Source organism: Vanellus vanellus (assembly GCF_965231255.1).
Source record: "Vanellus vanellus genome assembly, chromosome: 6".
Classification (NCBI taxonomy): Eukaryota; Metazoa; Chordata; class Aves; order Charadriiformes; family Charadriidae; genus Vanellus; species Vanellus vanellus.
Genome location: NC_138911.1, coordinates 57,255 through 79,830, shown reverse-complemented (window position 1 = coordinate 79,830; position 22,576 = coordinate 57,255). Strand labels below are relative to the sequence as shown.

At 56.6% G+C, this 22,576-nt stretch overlaps 3 protein-coding genes across 3 annotated transcripts; 2 read left to right on the top strand and 1 right to left on the bottom strand.

Annotated features, from left to right (window-relative positions):
- Positions 1–145: 145 nt before the first annotated feature.
- BET1L (Bet1 golgi vesicular membrane trafficking protein like) lies at positions 146–5,677 on the top strand (the record flags this gene model as incomplete). The annotated part of the gene is made up of 4 exons (XM_082484903.1): positions 146–164; positions 803–894; positions 1,674–1,730; positions 3,429–5,677. 4 exons carry the CDS (start codon positions 146–148, stop codon positions 3,594–3,596), a joined length of 336 nt encoding a protein of 111 aa, XP_082341029.1. The 3' UTR covers positions 3,597–5,677.
- Positions 5,678–7,469: 1,792 nt separating this feature from the next.
- On the top strand, positions 7,470–14,433 carry VPS51 (VPS51 subunit of GARP complex; the record flags this gene model as incomplete). The annotated part of the gene is made up of 10 exons (XM_082485092.1): positions 7,470–7,697; positions 8,175–8,304; positions 8,399–8,545; positions 9,017–9,239; positions 9,954–10,695; positions 10,923–11,141; positions 11,855–12,076; positions 12,387–12,508; positions 12,989–13,076; positions 13,695–14,433. 10 exons carry the CDS (start codon positions 7,470–7,472, stop codon positions 13,953–13,955), a joined length of 2,382 nt encoding a protein of 793 aa, XP_082341218.1. The 3' UTR covers positions 13,956–14,433.
- A 5,965-nt stretch (positions 14,434–20,398) lies between these two features.
- Positions 20,399–22,187, bottom strand: CIMAP1A (ciliary microtubule associated protein 1A). Its single transcript, XM_082485398.1, has 3 exons — positions 22,072–22,187; positions 21,013–21,537; positions 20,399–20,697 (listed from the first exon to the last, which is right to left on the bottom strand). Exons 1-3 carry the CDS (start codon positions 22,175–22,177, stop codon positions 20,432–20,434), a joined length of 897 nt encoding a protein of 298 aa, XP_082341524.1. The 5' UTR covers positions 22,178–22,187; the 3' UTR covers positions 20,399–20,431.
- Between the last annotated feature and the right edge of the window lie 389 nt (positions 22,188–22,576).

Sequence of the window (22,576 nt, the reverse complement as noted above, 5' to 3'; positions counted from 1 at the left end):
CGGTAGGCCCGAAGGGCGCCGGTGCCCCCAAGCCCCAGGGGAGCGCGGAGCCCCACCGCGGGGGGAGCGGGGAGGAGGCGGCGGACATTTTGTGGAGGCGGGGGCCGGCGCGGCTCCGCCCGGCGAGGCGGGGTCGGGGGCCGACATGGCGGAGTGGGGCCGAGGTGAGGGTCTGGGGGTCGGGAGAGGGGTCCCCGTCCCGATGAGGCCATTTGTGGGGGTGGGAGAGTGTCCCCGTCCCGATGAGGCCATTTGTGGGGGTGGGAGAGTGTCTCCGCCGCTGCTTGAGGGGGGCTGAGGGGGAAGGGGCTTTCCCGCCGCCATTTGGGAGCCCCTCAGGCCTGCGGCCCGGCCCGGGGAGGGGGCGGCCCGTCCGCCTGGCGCCCCTGGGGGAGGCAAAGCCGGCAGAGCCCCGAAGCGACTGAGGGGGCGAAGTGCTCGAATCTGCTGGGTTTCACCCAAATCCCCTCCTGGGGCAGCGCTGGGGCACGAAGCCCCTGTGCCGTGTCCCGCTGCTGCTGGGCGGTGGCGGCTCAGGGCACGTCGGGGTTTATAACCCTCTCCGTGTGGGGAAGGTTTGGTGTGTTTTTGTCAAACATCGTTTGGGAGCATTCCGTGGCACAAACCCCGTGAGGCCGTAGGTGCGAGGAGGCAGCTGTAACGGCCTTCGTGGCAAGCCAGAGACGGGTCGGGCAACAAGCTCACTCTGCCTGGCCCGCCACGTTGGGTGAGCAAACACACTGGTGCTTGTATCAGGACAAATAAAACTCATTCTCTTTCCCACCCACCCACCCACCCCCAGGTCAGAGTCCAAGCGCCGTGGAGGATATGCTGGATGTAGAGAACAAGCGTATGGCAGACAGCCTCGCCAACAAGGTCACCAGGCTGAAGTCGGTGAGTCGCCGCATTTGCCTCGGGTTCTGCCATGAAGGAAGGACAGGGCATCGCTTCTCTAGGCTGTTTCTGCAGGGTCTTGTGGAGCATAAGCCTGTGATCAACGCAGAGGGCTTCCGATGTATTAACGCCTCTTAGTTGTTGGTGATACAATGGTTAAGCGTCACTTGTGAAATGCCAGGGGCGGCTTTATGAATTTCCACTTTCCTTCTGAGGTTTAGCAACATCATGTAATGGGAATGATGTGGTTTTCGTGGCATTCAGGGAAGGGGTTTTAGGCACAGAGAGAAACATAAAAGCTGCAGAGGGGGGTATTGCTAAGTGCACCTCCTCAGGTAGAAAAGTCTCAATAAAAAGACAGGGACATTAGTTTTGAAAAATATGTGTGCCTCTATGTAACTGGTGTTCTTAAAGTTAGTTTGCTTCTACTAACATCAAATACTTTAGAGCTTAAAAGAAGTCAGTGACTCATCTTGTAGAAGGGAAGACTGAATTCCTGCTGTTGTGTCCCAGTGTTTAAATGCTCCTGTCCTATATATGTTTCAGACATTCAAGCTTTATATTCAGGGCTGCAGAGCTCAAAAAGTTCAACAACCTGAATCCAAAATGAGAATCTTGTTCCTCTGCCAAGCAAGCCTCTGTCTGTCTGTGTAGGACATGGGGAAGCAGTGGCTTGCTTTTCTAATATGCAGTTCAGATTTTACCAGCGCTAGATGCATTAGAGGTTCTGTCTACACTAAAAGTTCATTAACACCCATTTTCTCCCTTACCCTGTGCAGCTGGCTCTGGATATCGACAAAGATGCTGACGAACAAAACCGTTACCTGGATGGCATGGTAAGGAACCAATGAAATGTAAAGCACGTGACTTTTTTGTGCTGGCTCTCAGCAGTCACCTTAACTGGAAGTTTGCTAGCAGTTAGCAGACAAAATTAGATCCCAGTGGTCGGTTTGGCAAACCAGGGCATGTCACTAAACCCTTTTCCAGTGGCCTTCTTGATATATTAACATCAGATACTTAGTGGCTGCTAGTATCACATTGTCTGAATGGGCGACACCGTTGGTATCTAGCATCTGGAAGGACTGATGTAGGACAGTGCACTTCAGAAACACAGATGGAGATTACCTCCTTACTGGGATTAAAGAGCTGCCTCCTGTGGCTAATGCTGGGAAATGGGTCTGTTCTGCAGCTGCTCCTGTGATTTTTGGTATTGCTGTGTAAATCTGTCAGGGTTACTTACTGTAACACCTGAAACACGGACTACCTGTCAGGAGTTTGTAGCTCACTGACGTCTTTGGAAGGAGCAAAGCTGATGCTCTGGGTCACCTTGGGTCATTCGGTGCCCTGTTCTGCTATCTTTCTGACACACAACACCTGATAAAACCAAAATCGCTTTCCAGAGTAATCTGTCTCTTAAGCTTGGGTTGCTGATGGAAAATCACAGTGCACTGGGAAAAGGCCAGCACATTCCTGTAGCAGAGGGGTTACCTGCTGAGGCCTTTTAGGAGAAAGGTAATTCGTTAACTGAATTGTGAGAGGAAGGGAATCCAGCCTGGAGATTTGAGAAGCCATCATACTGGTGCTTGAAGAGCTTTTTCTGCACGTGCTGGATGTTGGCGAGCTGGTGTGTGGAAGCGAGAGAAAAGATAATTATAGTGTTGAAACCAGTGGAGTCAAAGGTGTGAGCCCAACTTGGAAGCTTAACAACGACGTGTGCTGACAGTGTTGGCGTGTTTGAAATGGATATTTGCTCAGACTGAAAATTTGGAGAATGGAGAATCAGAATAAAAGGTGTAATGGCAAAAGACATTAAAGGAGAAGCCCCCAATCAGCATGAAATTGTGCTTCAGCTACAGAGGTGGTTTTGAAGCATTTCAGGAGCAATATGAGCAGAAGCTCTGAGTAGTTCATGGATAAGGAAAACAGACCAGAAGTCAAAATGAAAATGTCTGAACTGCATTAATTTGAGAAGTTTTCCACCCTCTGGCAGAGCTGCAGATGCATGCTGTCCCATGCGGAAAATAATTGGGACTAATGGCAAGAAATGGCACCTTTTTCTGTGCTTGTGAGCCTGGCCCAGTGTACGGTAACGGCTCTAGCGTCATGTAGGGACATTTCCTTTGGGTTAAGCGTTCACTTGTAGAGTTGCTGTTAACAAACTGTTCCAGGCAGAATGAGCAGCATGGGTACAGTTGACCAGTCCAGCAGCAGGTTGTTTGACCCTGGCTGAAAAAAGGGGAGGCAGTTTGGTGTACGTTTGGAACAGCCCTTCCCCTGTCTTTTTTATTTCCCTGTCTTGAGCGCGGTGGGAACGGTGCTGTCCCTGGAGCCTGAGCACAGGAGGGGAAGGACCTTCTGAGAGAGACGCGATGGGCGCGGAGAGACGAGCAGCTACTGTGCAGCTCCCTCTGCAAAGGTGTTTTAGCCAGGAAGTGGCAGATTCTTCAGGGATACCATCATCATAACGCCTCCATCTTAATTTTCAGGGATACCATCATCATAACGCCTCCATCTTAATTTTCTTTCTCATTCAGGATTCAGATTTTATGAGCGTGACTGGCCTCCTAACTGGCAGCGTGAAGCGCTTCTCCACCATGACGCGGTCTGGGAGGGATAATCGCAAGTTGCTCTGTTCTGTTTCAGCAGGACTGATTGTTGTTTTCTTCATCCTCTACTATCTCGTGTCCAAAGCAGGGACTTGAGCTTGTTGTTCTGCAAGTTTTACAGCACAGAGAACACGACGATTGACAGACTTGTTCAACACCTTTCGCAGTCTGCCCTGTGGTGGAGCCTTTGAGATGTTCCAGGCAGACCTTCCAAATAACTTTTCTTTCCACCAGCTTCTTGTCATTGTTCTGGCTGGTCTCAGACATCTCTTTATAAAATGAGTAGGTTTGATTCTAAACAGGTTTTCATGTATAACATGATTTTGATGTTGTTAAATGCTTACGCCTTTCTCTCTTGCCTTGTTGTCCATGTCTTGTGGCCTGTTTTTAAGGGCCACTTTTGTGTGACCTCCCTTACTGATATTCGGTACTAGGCTTGTGAGGAGAAGCAGCTGACAAATCCAGAGACTTGTTGATACTCAAAAGTTTAATAAACCAGCCGAGCTGTGGAAGCTGTAGAGTTTAGTATGCTGATTTACAAGATTTGGATGTACAAATGTGTGACTTACATTCCAGTGTGGCCACTCAGCTGATACCTGGGCTGTTTCCAGTTTTCATACTTGGAGACCTGTTGATATCCTTGGTGTCCCTGGGTTGAAATGAAATCTGTACTGCTTTGAAATGAAATTGTAGATCTGGACCCTGATGCTCTCTAATTGTTGCAGTGAAGAGTTGCAGAGGAGCAAGACTTTATTTCAGTGCTAACTTGGTCTTCCTTATCATCCTTCTGGGTAAAGCTGGGGATGAACCCTGCAAGAAAAGAGAGCCAAAGTCCGTAAGCCACTTTGATTGACACACGGATAGTATCCTCCAGTAGCTTCCCACACACTTGCAAATGCACTCCCTTAGACTACTAAATCAGCGTAAAGAAAATCTGATAGCAAAGGGTCCAGTTAATTCCAGTTATGGTCCCCTGGTATTCCAGTGCTTTGGGAAGCTGTGCATATGAACAGAGGTTGAGGTCAGGTGAAGCTCCTAAACAGTGCCGTTGGGGGGTGGGTGGGAGGTCAAGGAAGGATTTGATCGGAGGGTTGATTTGTTTATTTATTTATTCATGTAGAAGGTAACCTAAGAAACTCTTGCTTTGCCGCCCGTAGTGCTTTGGGGATCCCTGCCTGCAATGCTCGTGTGAGATGCGTGGCAAGGCACATCCCTACCAGTTTTGTTTACAAAGCAGTCATTCCCGATGATCATGCAATGAAAGCTGGATTTCCTCTCCCGAGGTGAAGCTCTGGGAGTGCAGTAGCTGGGAACTCCATCTTCCCCTCTCCCCTCTTGCCATTCCCCATTGCAGTTGGGCTGCTCACTCACATCACGACCCCAGCTGTATTCTTCCTGTATTACTTCAATCATTGGCAGACTTAAATAAGAGATCTGTAACTTTAAAAATACGGTGCCTGTTGGGAGAAAGAAAAAAGAATTTAAAATAAAACGCTCTTTCTCTCTTCAGACAAACTTCCACTGCCTGTTGTTTAAACCTTTCACTTTCCAAAGAAGCTGAGCAGAACTGCTGTGTTTCATTTTGTCTATTTTCTGTACCAACTGCTGATGTGTTCTGCTTTTTCTGTTTGAAAGTCTTTGCTTATTTGCTTCTCTTATCTTCCTGTAACAACCACTTCTGCAGGAATAAAGCTTTCCTCCTCTGATTTTACAGTCTTTCTCCTCTCCAGCCAGCCCATAGTCCTCAATGGCTGGATGTTTCCTTTGGCCTTCCCCTGCTACCCGTTAGGAATTCCTTTGTCCTTGGACAATTCCAGGTCCAGATCTGTAAATGGACTGCATTGTCCTTTGTTCCAGCTGTACCAAACTGCTAACAAATTACTACCCTAACTGGATTAGGTGTCTTTTTTTTTTCCCCACATGTGGGAAAAACGCGCAGGGAAGGCAAGCAGAAAGGAGGCAGCAATGACTTTCTGTGGTTCTTCCTGCCTCTCTGGTAAGATGTGGCAGCTCCACACTCTTTCCATTTGGAAGAACGATGGGTGAATTGATGGACTTTGTTTTGATTTTCTGAAGCAGATGATTTCTGATGAAAGGCCACTGGAACAGCCTGGTCTTCATATTGGTGGTGGTTTTGGTTTGCTTTTACTGTTGTAAATAAAGCTCTGGTTTTAGAATTTTCTGCTGAAGTGGTTCTTTCCTTGTGCTTATGTGCTAGCAAGGCTAAATACCGAGATTGAATCACTCAGTTGTTCTACTTGAACTGTAGAGAACCTGTTCCCTCAAAGCCCAATTGCAACATTATCCCAAGAAACAGCACATCTTCAGTGGACTGCAGTACAGAGATTTGAGCAGAGGTACCCTAGCTCGGGAGGAGCGGGTCTTCATGGCTCTGCAACGTCTGCCTGAGAGCTGCAGCGCCAGGAAGCCCTGGGGGGGCCTGAGCGAGGGTGTGTAACCTGCAGGCACATTGCAAAAGAATCTTGTGCAAATAAGCAGCAAATATGCTGAGGAAGTGCAAAATCTGAGAGAAGAAAGAATTCAGAACATGGGTTAATCACAACAATGGCAACATGGTAGTTGGAAACAGCGCACAGTGGGGTGCAGGACCAAATATGGAGCAGCATGAGCACTGGGACGTAGTCTGTGGAAGATACCCCACCACCCAGCCCCTCAGCATTTTCTGAACGTCTAGTTATTTGAGTAATTTGCTTATTTTGGTTTCAGTGCTCTCCCATAGCCCTAATATTGCAGTGGTTTTGGTGAGGCATGACAATTAGAGAGAGCTCACCTTCCTCACACACACGCACCCAGCTCAAGGTGAATATACAGAATATTTGGGGGTGGTTTTATTGCAGTTGTAACAAACCAGGAATGAGAACTCGGCTGTGATCTCAGGCGTGGCTTTGCAGCGCCATCTAAAGGCGCATCTCCAGATCCTCTCAGTGACTCATTCTCCACAGAACAACTTGCGCTTTTCTTGACTGCGCGGCCCACAGTCAACGCAGTGGCTAAAGCGCAGAGCACGCAGCTGGGATCGCTGCAGCAAACAGCAAAACAAATCCTCGCGTAATAATGGGGCAAGCTGAAACGCCAACAGCGATCGCTTCCTGTAGTCACACACTCACGGTTGTTTGCTGGAATTAGTAGAATGCAGTTAATTGTCTGAGGACAGGGGGATTGCAGGTCTTGGGTGCCTGGCGCTTGATTGGCGTCGCCTGGGAGGGGAAAAGTGAGGAAAAAAAAACACCAAAGGCGATGGCGGTGCCCGTTTCTCCAGAAGATTTGTCCTCAGTGAAGGCAGCACCTGCCCGTGCCATTTGCTGTGTGCAGCTGTAGCGCTGTCCCCGTCCCGGTGGCAGGCGTGTTGGAAACCCGCTGTGTGGTGGGACGCTTCTGGTGGGCTCCTGCTGGTACGGGTGGGCCCTTCTCCCCTTCCGGAGAGGAACGTAAAGGCAAGAGAAAAGGCGTTTATAGGCGGGTAAAATACAGCCCCCAAATAAAATACAGCGTTGGCGCGCAGCTGGCAGGGCCAGGCCGCGGCTGGAGCTGCCGTCCTCGCCGTCCCCGCCAGCCCCTCCCCGCCCCCGCTGCCAGCCCTCCGTGCGGAGGCGGCGGGACGTGTCCCCTGCGGTGTCCCGGGGCCCCTGCGGGAGGGGAGGGACACCGGCTCGGTGTCCGGGGCAAAGGAGGCCGGGGACACCGGGGAGGGGGCATGGCGGCGGGTGCCGCCGGCTGCTCACCCCGCGGCCGCTGCTGTCTCCTGGCGCTTCCCCGGCCCCACGGGGCGCCTTCTCCCCGGGGCGCGGCGGGACCAGGGCTCCCTCGGGCCCCGGCTCGGGCCGCCGCCGGGGTGCGCCCGCCACGACGGGCCGCGTGGCCGGTTGCCGCGGCGACGGGGACGTCCCGGCGGAAGTGACGTTCGGGGGAGGGCCGGAAGTAGCAGAGGGGAGGGGGAGTGCCGGCGCGATGGCGGAGGTGGAGGCTGTGGGGAGCGGGGTTGGGGGCAGCCCCGAGGCCGGCAGCGGCAGCGGCAGCGGCAGCGGCAGCGGCAGCGGCAGCGGCGGGGGGTGGCGGCGCCCCCACGGGCCGCTCCAGCGGTACTACGGCCCGCCCGCGGCGGAGGCGGCGGAGGCGGCCCCGGACCCCGCCGACATCAACGGGCCTCACTTCGACCCGGAAGTTTTCCTCACTAAGGTGACCTTTGACCCCACAGTGACCTCCCCCGGGTCGTGGTGGGGACCCCGCCGGCAGATACCCCTACCTCGGCGAGGAGCGCAGCGTCCCCCAGGAGCTCCTTCTGCCCTCTGTGTCCCTCCTGGGATCCTCAGCTGCCCCCAGGAGCCCTAACACCCACCCACCCCCCAAGGGGAGGGATCCGGGGGGCATTTGGAGGCCTAGGGGGCAGTTAGGGGTCCCCAGGTCGTAGTTAGAGCTCGGAGGGGGGCAGTTGGTAATCCTGGGAGGGCCCGCGGGGGCAGTCAGGGGTTCAGGAGGCAGCTGAGGATCCCTGAGGGCCTATGGAGGGCAGTGAGGGCCCCAGGGGGCCAGTTGAGGACGCCGGGGGGGCAATTGGAGGCTCTGGGGGGTAGACTGGGGGACTACAGGGGACAGTGGACTCCACGGGGAGGCAGTGGGGCTGGGGGCAGTTGTGCCACTGTTGCCCTCCTCCAGGTGCGCAGCGAGTGCCCCCTGGGGCAACTGTTGGCCCGTGAGGCTGCGCTGGGGCGGGAAATTCGTGCCCTCGACAGTGACATGCAGACGCTGCTCTACGAGAACTACAACAAGTTCATCTCCGCCACTGGTGAGCATGCAGCAGGGGAGACCCAGGCACCTGGGAGAGCCTGGGGGTCTCCTGGGCAGCCAAGGGACTCGGGCGTCCGGTTCCTTCTCCCCAGACACCATCCGAAAGATGAAGGTCGACTTCCGGCGCATGGAGGCAGAGATGGACGATTTGGCTGCCAACATGGCTGCCATCAGCACCTCCAGCGCCCGCGTCAGCGCTGCGCTGCAGGACCGGCACCGCCGCGGTGCCCAGCTTGCTGGTATGGGGTGGAGGGGGACCCCAGAGGGCAGATTTGGGGTGTTAGGGGTCCGATCTTGAGGTTGGGGGAGGCCCTGGGGGTTAGATCTTGGATCTGCTGGGACTCGGGGGGGGGGGGGGAGGAGGCAGACGTTCTAGGCAGGGGTAGATTGAAGGCGGTTGGGGGGAACACTGGTGGACAGATCTGGGGGTTATGGGGCAGAACCGGCAGATTGGAGGGCAGATTATGGGGGGGGAGAGCGGAGGGGCAAATCTGTGGGCGTTGGGAGACCCCAGGGGGCAGATCCAAGGGTGGTGGGGACAGATAACAGAGGGGGGGCCTGAGGGGCAGATCTGGGGGGTGGGTGGCCCCGGGGGGGGCAGATCCAGCTCCTGACCCTGCCCACATTTGCTAACCCCACCCCAGTGGATGGCCGTTCCGCTTTCTTGCCCCTGTGTCTACCTCTGTCCTGACTCCCCTGCCCCCCCCCAGGGGTGCAGGCGCTGCTGCGGAAGCTGCAGTCGCTGGTGGAGGTGCCAGGGCGGCTGCGGCGGTGGGCAGCGCCAGGGGCAGAGCCTGCGCGGGCCCTGCGCTGCCACGCCCGTGCCCGTGCTGTGCTCCGTCACTACCGCCACCTGCCCTCCTTCCGTGCCATCGAGGACGAGAGCCATGCCATCATGGCCGACCTGGCCCAGCGCCTCCGTGCACGCCTCCGGTGCGTTCACTCTGGAGCCTGCTGAGGGCAGCTCTGGGAAATGGGGTTCGGGGGATGTTCACTCTGGAGCCTACTGATGACGGCTCTGGGAAACAGTGTGGGGGTGGGTTTACTTGGGAGACTAATGATAACCATTCCCGTAAACAGCCTTCTTGGGGCTGTGATAGTGATTGTGGTACATTAACTCTGAAACTTACTGATAACAGCTGCAGAAAACAGCTTTTCAAGTGTTAAATCTGGAGCCTAATGCTAACAGCCCCCAAGAGCCATCTGAGGGAGGGGGGCGTTTACCCTGGAGCAATGCCAGGAATCATCCCTGGTGCAGAACGTTCGTAGAGTAAGGGGGATAATTCTGACCACTCCTGAAAGCTTTGTAAAGGCTACATTATAGGGTTTTTTTCTCATGTGTTTATGGTAAAGGGATATTTCTGGAACCTACTGAGGAGTTTTATTGATTTTTTCATTATTATTATAAACTCTGGAACCTACTGATGATCTTTGATGAGTTTTTTGTTACTATAACCACTGTTAATTTTGGAACGTGCTGATGCTATTAAGTATTTTTTCCTCCCCTTTGCTTTTTGCATAATTACTGTTTGCTCTGTAGCATACTGATGACCTTTATTGCTTATTCCCTGTTTTCTTGCTGTGCCACTGTTACCCCCGGAACATCCCACCATCCCCAAATAACCCCCTCCTTTCCCCCACCCCCAGGGATGAAACCTTGGACCCCAAGGAGCTCACCGAGTGCGTGGAGATGCTGCTGCAGCTGGAAGAGCCGCCTGAGGAGCTGTGCGAGGAGTTCCTGAGCCACGCCGGCGCCCGCCTCGAGGCCGAGCTCGCAGCGCTGGAGGCCGAGCTTCCCCCAGCCGACCCCTCTGGCACCGCTGCCACACCGCCCCCCGCCTCCGACATCCTCGACTTTGTCGACCGTGGCAGCTCGGCCTTCGTGGGCAACCTGTGCCTCCTCGCAGCCTCGTACCGCAGTCTCTTTGAGGGGCGCCCGGGGGCTGGCGACGGCCGCCTGGAAGCCTTCGCCGCCACCCTCACCACCCGCTACTTCGAGCTGCTGGAGCGGCGCCTGGCGCTGGAGCGGGGCCTGGGCGACACCTCCCTGCTGGTGCGGGCGCTCGACCGCTTCCACCGCCGCCTCCGTGCCCTCCTCGAGCTGCTGCCCGCGGCCGGGGCCGAGGCGGGTGCCGCGCTGGTGGCCCGGGCGGCGCGTGAGCGGGTGGATCGCTACCTGCGGGCACTGCAGACCTTCTTCCTGGGGTGCCTGGGCGATGTGCGCCAGGCACTGGCCGCCCCCCGGCCCCCTGGCAAGGAGGGTCCCGGCCTGCCTGACCTCCTGGCCACTCTTGCCTCCTCCGTCCTTGGCCAGCTCAAGGCCGTCCTGGCTTATGTGCAGCTCTTCACCGCCAAGGATGTCGCCTTCGCCAGCCTGCCCTACTTCAAGGTGTGCTGCAGAGCGGCGTGGGGCAGAGTGGGGGCTGCATGGGGTAGTTTGGGGTGTCACTGGAGCAACCCGAGGTCGGCACAGGGAAGTTTGGGGGTTTCACAGGGTAGACTGGGGGGATCATGGGCAATTTGGAGGTTGCACGAGGCGGTGTGGGAGTAATTTGTGGGTTTTTTGGGCCCCAGGGTGGTGTTTTTGGGGTGTAACCCCCCCGTTTTTGGTCGCAGGGGGAGTTCTGCGTGGAGGCTGTGCGTGAAGGGCTGGTGGTGGCCTTTGTGCGCTGGCTCTGCCGCACCGCCCGGGGCTTCGCCGACGGCCCAGCTGAGCGAGGGGCCCCCGCGGCTCCCCCGGCCCTGCTGCTGCTCCTCGCCCGCCTCTGCCTTGACTATGAGGCCACCACCATCAGCTACATCCTCACTCTCACTGACGAGCAGTTTCCCCCTCAGGTGAGCCCCCAAAACTGCCCCATTTGGCCCCAAAATGGCCCTAAGGGGACCCTGAATATCCCCAAGATGTCACAAAATGGCTCTGCATCCCTCTTTCCCAGCGTCCATTCAGGACACAGTGGTGGGTAGCAAAGCGTGTGTGGAGGCACAGGGATCTTCCTTCTGTCTGTGTCCCCCAAAAACATCCCCTAGTAGACCCCAAATGGTCTGATTGTCCCAAAAATGGCCCCAAGAGGACCTCAAATGGCCCCAAATTTCCCTGTGGCCCCACGTCCACCCAGGATGTCGTGGTGGGGATGATGGTGTGTGTGGAGTTAAGGGGATCTTCCTTCTGTCTTTGTGTGCCTCCAAATGTCCCCAAGGGACCCCAAAAAGTCCTCAGGTCTCTCCCTGTGCCCTGCTGTGGGCAGAAGGGTCCTTACCTGTGCCAGTGTCTCCCAAATGTCCCCAAGAGCACCTCAACATGTCCCCAAGGGGCTTCTGCATGTCCCCAAGTCCCCCCAAATGCCCCAAGGATATGAGGATGGCAGTGATGCTGCTGCAGGTGGGGTAGCGTGGAGACCATCCTGTGTCCCCCCTGGTCTCCCTGTGCCCCCAGGGAGATCCCCACGTGTCCCCAGGCCACAGGGCCAGTGGGGACAGCGCTGTGCGCAGAGGCGTGGGGAGGTGTTCCTACATGTCTTCATGTGTCTCCATGTCCATTGCACCCCCAGGACACTGGCCCAGCGGTGACACCGGGACCGGCACTGTGCGCAGAGGCACGGGGGGCGGCACAGCGGCTGCTCGACCACTACGTGCAGGTGCAGGGCGCCGCGGTGGCACAGATGCTTAGGAAGAGTGTGGAGACACGAGACTGGTTGGGCACCGTCGAGCCCCGCAATGTTCGTGCCGTCATGAAGCGCGTGGTTGAGGACATCACCGCCATCGATGTCCAGGTTGGGGCAACAGCAGGAGTCCAGAGGGGCTGGGGGCTGTCCTGAAGTAACCCGGGGGTTCCCAGATGTCCAAGAGGGTTCCTGGGAGAGTCAGGAGTCCCAGAGGGTCCGGGGTGGGGGGATGAAGTCCCTGAAGGATCAAGAAGGGATGCCCAAGGTCCCCATATGGTCCTTGAGGATCTTTGGGGTCCCAGACAGGTTTGGGAGGGTCACAGAGGATTTGAGGGATCCTGGGTGGTTTGGGGGGGGACCCAGAGGGTATTTTGGGTGGATTCTGGGATGCCAGCACTGAGAGAGTGCGGTGCTGCAGGTGGGGCAGCTCTTCGAGGAGGGGGTGCGGCGAGCACAGAGCAGTGACTCGAGCCGGCGTGCCTTCTCCGTCTACAGCAGCTCACGGGCACCGGGGCGCTACGCCCCCAGCTACACCCCCAGGTCAGCCCTGTCACCCCGTCACCTCTCAGCCACCCCCAGGGCCACCCTGTCACCCCGTGCTCCCTGTGTCACCCCTGTGGTAACCACTACATCTTCCCCGTGACATTCTTCCTGTCCCAAAACTGTTCTGGTATTCACCCACCATCTCCACATCCCTTGGCTGTCCCCCTGTCCTCAAACTGTCCCAGCATCCCTTTATGATCCCCATGTGCTCTGTGTCCCACAATTGTCTCATGTCTCTGTGTCCTGTGACCATCCCCACGTTCCCTGACTGTCCCCACATCCACTGCCCATCCTCATGTTCCCCTGTCTTTGTGTCCCCAAACCATCCCAATATCCCCTGACCGTCCCTGCATCCTCTGACCATCTCTGTGTCCCCATCCCCATGCCTCCTGACAGCCCCTGTGTCCCTGTCCCCACATCCCCTGGCCTTCTCAAATACTTGACTGTCCCTGACTGTCCTGGTGTCACCATCCCCAGCGCCCCCATGGACACTCACCTGCTCAGCAACATCCAGAAGCTCTTCTCCGAACGCATTGACATCTTCAGCCCCGTCGAGTTCAACAAGGTGAGGCCACGGGGATATCCCTGTGTCCCCAAGGTCCCCAAACTGCCCGCTTTCCCAGCTGTCACATGTCCCTGCTGTCCCCACAACCCAGGTGTTGGGGCCCAGGGGGGCCCCAGGAGCTGATGACCAGGACAGGGGTGTTCCCACTGTCCCCTGAGGCTCCCCTGTCCTAGGTGTCAGGTCTCGGGGTCTCTGCAGCTGATGACCAGGGCGAAGGTGGCCCTGTGCTCCCAACAGCCAGGCCGAGGGTGTCCCCATCCCCCAGTGCCATGTGTCCCCTATGTCCCATTGTCCCATGTGTCCAGGCTCAGGGGGTCCTTGGGAGTGGCAGCCAGGCCAAGGGTGTACCCCATGTCCCCGTGCTGATGGGACGTGGGGCCTCTGTGCACTGGAGCCCCCATTCCCCTGTGCCACATGTCCCCAGTGTCCCTACATCCCGTGTGCTGGGACTCGGGGTATCCCTGGAGATGTGACCAGGATGAGAGAGAGTACCCTAGGAGCAGATGGCCTGGAGAGGGGTGTCCCCACATCCCCCTGCAGATGTGACTCAGAACCTTCTTACCCTGGGGACATCCCTGTTCCCCTGTACCACGTGTCCCTGCTGTCCCCGCATCCCAGGTGTCGGTGCTGACGGGGATCATCAAGATCAGCCTAAAGACACTGCTGGAGTGCGTGCGGCTGCGGACACTGGGGCGCTTCGGGCTGCAGCAGGTGCAGGTGGACGGCCATTACCTGCAGCTCTACCTCTGGCGCTTCGCTGCTGACGAGCGGGTGGTGCAGGGGCTGCTGGACGAGGTGGCCGCCAGCGCCACCCACCGCTGTCTTGACCCCGTCCCCATGGAGCACAGCGTCGTTGAGCTCATCTGCGAGCGTGGGTAGGACATGGGGACACACAGGGACATGGGACACCTGTGTCACCATGGGGCACAGCCGAGTGGGGACATCTCTGGGAGGGAGACATGTCCCAGGTCCTGTTATGTATCTGGGACAGACCTGTATGTACCCTGTGAGTCCCCACATCATACATGGGGACACTCCATGTGTACTCCCACGCACAGCAACACCCAAGAATGTCCCATGTCCCCACACACAGCAACATGCAGGGACAGTCCCTGTCCCTACACCCACACAGGGTCACCCCATGTCATCACCCCCATCCTCCTAGCCCTGGTAACATCTCACATTGTCCCCTCAACCCTGTGGCACCTTCAAAGTGTGCTGGCACTTCACGTTGTCCCTGCAGCCCCAGTGACATGCCACATCATCCCCTGACCTTGGTGACATCCCCTCATGCCTGGGAACAGCCTGGGCACAGCCCCTTTGTCACAGTCGGGGGCAATAAATAAACTATATGTGAGCTGTGCCTTGTGTCCCCTGCCTGTGCCTGGGGTGGGGAGGGGACAGAACAGGGACAGATGCCTGGGACCCTGGGGGGAGCAGTGGGGGTGTGCAGGGATGAAGGGGGGGTCACCTAGATGCCTGAGTCCCTCAGCCTCCTGCATCCCCCACGGGGCAGTGGGGGGGGAACCCGGCACCCTTCCTCCCCCCGCCAAGCCCTTGCACAAGCTCCCTGTGAGCACTCAAGGAGCAGCCGTCCCCTCCACGAGCAACCCGGGGGCACCGAGAGCCCTCCCAGCCACCTCTCGCCTGCACCTCGCACGAGCGTGGGGGCTGCCTCCCTGCACGCCCCAGCTGGCTGCAGGACCTCGGCAGGGCTGGCGCTGCTCGTGTGGCTCTTGCTTATCATGGCCGGACATCACAAGGGGGTCCTGGGGTGCCCAGGGCTGAGGGGGGAGACAGGAGCAGGGTTGGGGCAGAGGCAGTGCCCAGCTGTTCCATCAGGGAAGGGCTGTGCTGGGGAAGCAGCTCTCTGAGCACTGGGCATGGAAAAAGGGCTGGGATGAAGGATGTCCTCGGGGAACAGGGACAGCCAGCACTGAATGAAGTCCCTGACCTGTCCCATGCAGGGACGAGAGTTGGGATGCAACAGAAACAGCTGACAGCAATGAGAGAGAACCCATAAGGGTCCCAAACCATAAAAGTCAGGGACCAAAAACCTGAGTGGGCGCTAAACAAAGTGCTGGGCGATACTTGGGGTTGTTAACTTAGCAGCACGAAAGCCCGGGACACTGACACTGCAGGTGTCAATGCTCACACAATACCGACACAATCAGAAGGATCAAACAACTTCTCATCACTGTCCCAACCCTCCCAGGGTGACTGCGGAAAAGTCACTTCATCTGTCTCTAGGGCATCGAAGTTGGAAAGCCCAGTCACCATGAACTCACCAAACGACGTGGAGAGATGGAGAGACAGACAGACACTCCTGCTGGAAGAGATCAGGAGCATCGGAGTCTTGCAGACACAGGGTCCCTCAAATGCAGAAGCCGGAGCGACTGAAATGAGAGCTCTGCTCTCTCACTTCTCTCTCACCTTAAGATCGTGACACAGACCTCATGGAAAAGCATTGAAAGACGCAGGGCTCAAGCTGAGAATTCGACGTTACCAACCAGCTCAGGTTGGGGCACTTCCCACTGCCGGCGGCTGCGCACACAGCAACCGCCAGTTACAGCTGCTTCACAACATTTACTCACCCTGCAGTAAGGCCAGATTAGTGTTGTCAGTTAAACGAGGTTGGAAACTGGAGGGTTGACCCTGGGCAGCAGCTAAAGCCCCCACCAGCCCCCCGCTCCCCCCTTTCGCCCCTGCAGTGGGATGGGGGAGAGAGCCGAACAGGCTAAAGCAAGAAGAGCACGAGGGTCGAGACAAAGACAGTTTAACAAGTGCAGGGGCAAAAAAGGAAAACGTTCTGTGAGGGCAACTGCTGACCACCTCTCACCAGCAGACTGATGCCCAGCCGTCCTCGGGCAACGGCTGCCTTGGAAAGACTGCTCCCGTACTGCTTTTCTTCCCTTCTGTGCCCACTCACAATCCTTATCCCTACAAGAAACCCACGTGCTGTGGTTTAGCCCCAGCCAGCAACAAAGAACCACACGGTTACTCCCCCCTCACAGTGGGATTGGGGGAGAATCAGCAGAAAAAGGCAAAACTCATGGATTGAGATAAAGGCAGTTTAACAGAACAGCAAAGGAAAGAGGAAAACAACAACAATAATACTGATAGAGGAACATACAAACACGATTAACATACAGCCGCTCACCAACCAGAACCCGAAGCCCAGCCCGCTCCCAAGCAGCGATTCCTGCCCCCAAAGCCCCGGCCAGCTCCCCCAGCTATGTTCTGGGCAGGGCATCAGACGGTATCAAATACCCCTTGGGCTAGTTTGGGTCAGCCATCCTGAAGAAGCTTTCAGAAGGATCTGAACTATTTTATTCCCTTTTTCAAAAACTTCTTTTGCCATGTTGCCCCATACGATGATGTTGTCAATGTACAGCAGATGTTCCAGAGCTTCACCTTGTTCCACTGCAGTCTGGATCAGCCCATGGGAAATGGTGGGGCTGTGTTTCCACCCCTGGGGCAGTTGATTCCACCCCCGGGGGCACTCAGACGCCCCTACGAGTGAGAGAAAACTGCATCCTGCACTCTGCTGCCAAAGGGATTGAGAAAAACACATTTGCAATTTCAGTTCTGGCACACCACTTGGCTGCCTTGGGCTCCAGTTCCTATCGACGTTCTAGCATGGCCAGCACAGCAGCGCTCAGCATCAGCGTCACTTCAGTCAGGCCACGATAGTCCACCGTTAGCCCCCACTCTCTGTTAGATTTTCGCACTTGGCCACATGGGGCTACTAAAGGGTGAGTGGGTCTTGCTGGTCAGTCCTTGAGTCTCTAGTTGACAAATCAAGTCACGGATGGGAATCGAGGAGCCTCAGTTGGTGCAGTATTGCCATCAATGCACTGTTGTGGTAGCGATTGGCGCCTCTTGTTCTTCGACCCCCAGCAACCCTACATCAGAAGGGGCCTCCGAGAGCCCAGGCATGGCAGACAGCTGTTTAATTGCCTCTGTCTCCAAGGCAGCTATGCCAAAAGCCCACCGGTACCCTCTCCTGAGGTGGTCTATGCCAAGGATGCACGAAGCCTCTGGGCCAGTCACGATGGGATGCTTTTGCCACTCATCCCCAGTTAGGTTCACTTCAGCTTCCAATACAGTCAGCTGATGGCATCCCCCCCCCCTCCAGAAGTACACATGGGTTCGCCCCTCTGCAGCATGATGGCATGAGGGTACACTGTGCACAGCTGTCCACTCTTGTGGGTCTGACGCCACTGAATCCACCCAGTCCAATAAACCCGGCTGTTCCTTTCCCCCACCTGGCTGGAGGCAGGGCCCCTCTAATCCCCGTCATTGTGTCTGTTACTCACTTCTTGCAGAAATGACTTGGAAGTCCCTTCAAGAGGATCAGAAGTCAAATGAGGCCGCCTGCTCCATCTGGGGAACTGCCAGCTGGAAACTGGAGGGGCATTTCTCCCAGGGGGATCCCCTTTTGTGATTATTCTTCCATGCAACTCACATACCCGTACCCATAGGGTCGAGGTAGGTTGTCCATCCCACTTCCTCATGTCCTCTCCATGGTCACGCAGGTAAACCACAAGGTGCCTCGTGGTGTGTACCCTCTATAACCACTCTCTTGAGCAGAGAAACACCTGCTCCTAAGAGCTGAGATACTGGCCTGTACAGGTGGGGAGTAGGACATATTCTCTTTGAGTTGCTGGACCTTCCAGGACAGTTTCTCCACAGCCAAGATGAGGGGGGAAGAGAGACTTTCTTCGTATTGCCGGAGTCGGCCAGCCACCTCATCCACCGCTGGGCCCTCTTCGCCTTTCCATTCCATCACTGCCAAGGAGTGAGCATACAATGATGGTGCGCTCCGTACAAACTTCCACCACATGGGCCGTGTGCATTGAACTTCATCAGGGTCTGCGGGTAACTGCGTGTTGTCTGGGTCATAACAAACCGTCTCCCACACGGCTAATTCCCTCAGGTACTGGACACCTCTTTCCATGGTGGTTGGCTTGCCTGGGCAACATACAACATCTTCCCTGAAGGGATACCTTTCCCTCACGCCTGACAGGAGTCACCTCCAGAGGCTGAGGACTTGTGTCTTTTCCCAATCACCTTGTTGATGCCCGCTTCCCTAGACAGGGATCCCAGCTGCTTGGCTTCCCCGCCCTCTAATTCCAAGCTACTGGCCCCGCTATCCCAGCATCGGAGCAGCCAGGTGACAGCGTGCTCACCCAGATGGCGGCTGAAATCTTCCCACAGATCTCACAGCTCACTCAGGGATAGGGATCAGGTGATTATCTCTGGTTCTGCTTCTCCTCTTCTCCTGATGGCCCCAATCATCATCATCCCTTCTAAGTGAACTGGTTTCTTTGTGTATTTCTTATTCTTTATAGGGGCGACTGATACCAGCACCAGTTGGTTTTCTGGTTTAGCTGCAGTGCCTGTTTACCGGGGTTGGAGTAGCCGTGGTGCCTGTCAGTCTGGTTCCCCTCTCTTTCCCCTGAGGATGCTGCACAGTATGAAGCAGTGTTTGGCAGATACTGGCCCAGGACAGTGTGGTAAGTTGCGCCTATCTGGAATAGCCATGGCATTTTCCTTTCAGATTTTCCATCACTTCAGCAGGGTCCTGTAGTTGTCTGGGGCTGAAGTTCCAAGCCATTGGAGGAGAGTAGTTCTCCAGTGTCCTGGTTTGAGGTGAAACAGAACCAAGTTTCTGTTCAGCAATTTTACTTTTCAGTTAAGTCTCTTCAAACTAACTGCACTCTCTGAAATTGACAGCATATTTTTCAGACAGAGTGGACTTCTAGCAGAGATAAACACACGCCAAGGCACGGGGTGCAGAGAGGCTCTCGCACTTACTGCTGTAACACCCGAGGGCACCTCACTTAGTCATGCGCCCCGTGGGAGGGTCGGCAGCAGAAAAGCATAGAGGGGTTGCACCGGCAGGGAGGAGCAGACAGGACAGTGTTAGGCAGGTTTTTAGGTGGTTTTGGCAGTGTTAGGTTGATGGTTGGACTTGATGATCCAACCTAGACAATTCTATGATTCGAGGACGGGTGACCCAAAACTGACCAATGGGGTATTCCATCCCATCTGCCTCATGCTCAGTACAAAAGCTGAGGGATCAAAGGGTCAGCTCTGTTTTCAATGGCCGGTGTCCGAGGAGGACTCTGGCTGTTTGTCTGCTTTTGATCCCGATCCATGCGTTCCTGAATCTGCACCCAGAATCCAGTTCCCATCTGTCGCTGAGTCCGGTCTGGGACTTTCCCCGTGCCTGTCGGTGACACGATCATCATCCTGGGAGCTTGACATGGCTTTGTATATATTGTGTATCTTTCATTATTTTCTTTTTTTGATATTATTATCTTTTCTTTTCATTATTTTATTATTAATATTTCATTAGAGTAGTTTAGTTTTCTTTTAAACTCGTAAGTCTCTTTCTCTCTCACCCTTTACTCCCTAAAGGGAGGGGTTGGGGAGAGCATCTGTCGTTCATTTCAGTGGCCAGTCCGGCCCAAACCACGACATCCAGATCTCTGCCCAATTCTCCCACAGGCCATGCCACCCATAACTCTCCAGCCTCGGGGCAGATCTCTGGGTGGTACATCTTAAACAGTTGTTTAACCCAAAACAAGATCGAAGCACATTCAGGAGACACAGCAATAGGACCATGCTAGTTTGAACATCCCACAGATAATCAAAATTCTAAAAAAGCTGTTGATCCTGACCCAAAGGAGAAAAGGGAGACAAAAGAGCCGGGGAAAGTATCCCCCACTGTTTCCCCCACAGATTGGGTGTGAACAGTGATGTTATCATATAACAAATCGAAATTACACAGGACAACAAAACGATAATCCTGATCCCTCTCCTAGAGGTGATAAAGAACATTGCAGGAAGTTCAGAGAGCTTCAAGACAAGAATTCATTTAACACAGACATGTCAACAAACAAAGCAACATTGTGACCACTGACTATTTAACTAATACAATAAATTCGTATACAAAATTCGTTTAAACACGCTTTGGTCAGATCTGTCGTTGGGCACCAAAAAGGACTGTCGTGGTTTAGCTGCACTGGGCAACAAAAAACCATGTGGTCATTTGCCCACTCCCAGCGGCGGGATGGAGGGAGAATCAGAAGAAAAAGGCAAAACTCATGGGTTGAGATAAAGGCAGCAAAGGAAAGAGGAAAGCAACAATAACGCTGATAGAGGAATACACAAAACACAATTAATGTAGAGCTACTCACTGATGGGAACCCAAAGCCCAGCCCGCTCCCAAGCAGCGATTCCTGCCCCCACTCCGTCCTCCCACCCCGAACCTCGTCCCCCCAAAGCTGTGGGTGTGGAGGAGTGAGGGACAGGAGGCGTGCCGCAGGTGAGGGCAGAGAGCCAGGTCACGCGCGGCTTCTTGGGTTTGGGTGGTGGTGCCGCGCAGTGCGCGTGAGTTGAGGCTGCAGCAGGCGCTGGAGCCCTTCTGCCCTGAGGAGAGCAGCTGAGCTTGCTGTGCGGGCGGGAGAGAGCCGAGGAGCGTCGCTCACCTTGGCGAGGTCTTCAGCGAAGCCTGAAGCCTTACTCTTCCCCGCCATGGAGTAGCAGGGGCTGGCGCGGGTGTAGGCGGTGTTGGGCCCCACCAGCCTGGGCAGGGTGTAGGTGGCAGGACCTGGAAGGGGAAGGGGCAGAGAGCGTGTGAGTGCTGCGGGGAGAGGAGCGGCGCCGGGGTGGGAGAGGAGCAGGAGGGATGTCCTGCCCCTGCCGGCAGTGGCTGCGCGGCGTGCTGCCCGTGGCGCGTGTCGGCAGCTGCCAGCCTGAGCTGCCGGTCCTTGGGTGGGAGGGGAGAAGCGGGTGCTGTGGGGCACGAAGCAGCTTGTGGGGAGGCGGTTGCGTGCCGCTGTGTCGGCTTTTCCCAAGGGCTGTTGCAAAGCCGTCGCGCAGCTGTTTGCTGGAGGCCCTGCCGGCTGCGAGCGCGTTCCCTCACCTGGCGACTGGTCGGTTCTGACCGCCTTGTGCCGGAAGGCCATGGACTGCTCCGGCGGGCACTTGTAGCGGTGCCTGTTGGCCTTGTCGATGGAGTAGTCGCCTGGGGCGGAGGAGAAGCAGAGAAAAGCGGTGAAGCTGGGTGCTTTTCCTCCAGCCCGAGAGGCCGGGTGAGGAGGAGGTGCTGAGCCTCGTTGGCTCTCTGGCAGGCACCCTCTGAAGGGCATTCCTTGGGCGAGCGGGTGGCTTAGTGCCGCGGTGGCGCAGGGCAAAAGCGCGGCGTGCTTGTGGTGGCTGGCCGAAACGCTGGAGACGCTGTACTCACTTGGTCCCGGGGTGACGTCGGTCTTTATCTTGGGCAGCCCGCAGATGTGGTGTGCGGGAGCCACGTGCTTCCCGTTCCTGGTGAGGGAGGGCTGGACGTAGTAGCGGGGACCCGGAGAGCAGCTGTCGGCGAGGGGAGGTTTGGCCCCTTGAAAGGTGTAGGCAGGGGCTCTGGCTTTGGTGGGGTTGTGAGCCAGGTAACCTGGGAAGAAAAGGCTGTGAAAGGACACCTGCCTGCGAGCGCCTGCGGGGAGCCGCTTTCCCGCGCGAGTAGCCGGAGTGGCCGGCCTCCAGCAATTCCCTGCCTGGGTGCCTTTTTCCTGCGGGGTGGATAGCAGCGGGGCGATGCAAGGGTACGACTGCTGCCGGCGAGAGCAGCGGAGAGGGAGGAGCAGAAGAGAGGACAGGGTAGGATGAGGTGGGAGCAAGGAGTTGCTAGCAGAGGCGCGAGCCAGGCTTGCTCCTGTGCGCGCCTTTGTGCCGTTTCCCGTGCGAGGGAAATAGCGAGTGCTGCCTTTGGCTCTGGGGAGAGCAACGCCTGGGGATGGTCTAGAGCAGGATGAATGGCGGCTTCCCCGCCAGAGGGGCGCGGAGGGGCCCCTCCAGATTCGGGGCTGTGCGCTCGCCCTTGCTGCCGCTGAGGGCGCGGAGGCTCGGAGCCAAGGGGAAGGGAGCTGTGGCTGCTCGTGCCCTGGAGGCGGCGGACGTGGCTGTGCCCTGGCGCCGGGGCTTTTACCTGTTGTCCCGGGGACGGAGTACTTGGGTCCCGGGCTGGTGAACTGGGCCATGATGGGCCCGCGCGGGCGGTGAGGTCTCCAGGTGCCCACCCAGGCTGCGTCCATGTTGGCGGTGGCTGCAAAGCCTGCGGCCAGAGCAGGAGAGCTGGTGAGGGGCTTCCCCGCGAGGAGCGGCAGCGCTTCGCCTTTCTCAGCCTTGGCCGTGGGCCTGGGTGCGGATGGGCTTGTCGGCTGCTGCAGCTCTGGGTCGCAGAGCGCGGCGAGGGCGACGGTGAGGTCCGTCGGGGATGGGGGCAGGAGAGGTTGTGGTGTCAGCTGCGGGTGGCCCTGGGGAGAGGCCTTGGCTGGTCACGGCGACGCACTGTGACATCACATGGGCTGCTGGCGCCTGTCATGGGTGCTGTTGCATCACGCGGCTGAGCGGGGCTGGGCACGTCCAGCTTGCAGGGCAGAACTGTGCAACGAGGGCAAAAGCCGCGCGATTTTTGCATTCCGTGTGGCACC

Excerpts from the sequence above, each read along its gene's own strand:
- CIMAP1A (XM_082485398.1), bottom strand. The coding sequence starts at position 22,177 with ATGGACGCAGCCTGGGTGGGCACCTGGAGACCTCACCGCCCGCGCGGG. Across the intron at positions 21,538-22,071 it reads CTCCGTCCCCGGGACAACAG|GTTACCTGGCTCACAACCCC; the intron begins GTAAAAGCCCCG and ends TTTTCTTCCCAG. Across the intron at positions 20,698-21,012 it reads CAGAACCGACCAGTCGCCAG|GTCCTGCCACCTACACCCTG; the intron begins GTGAGGGAACGC and ends TTCCCCTTCCAG.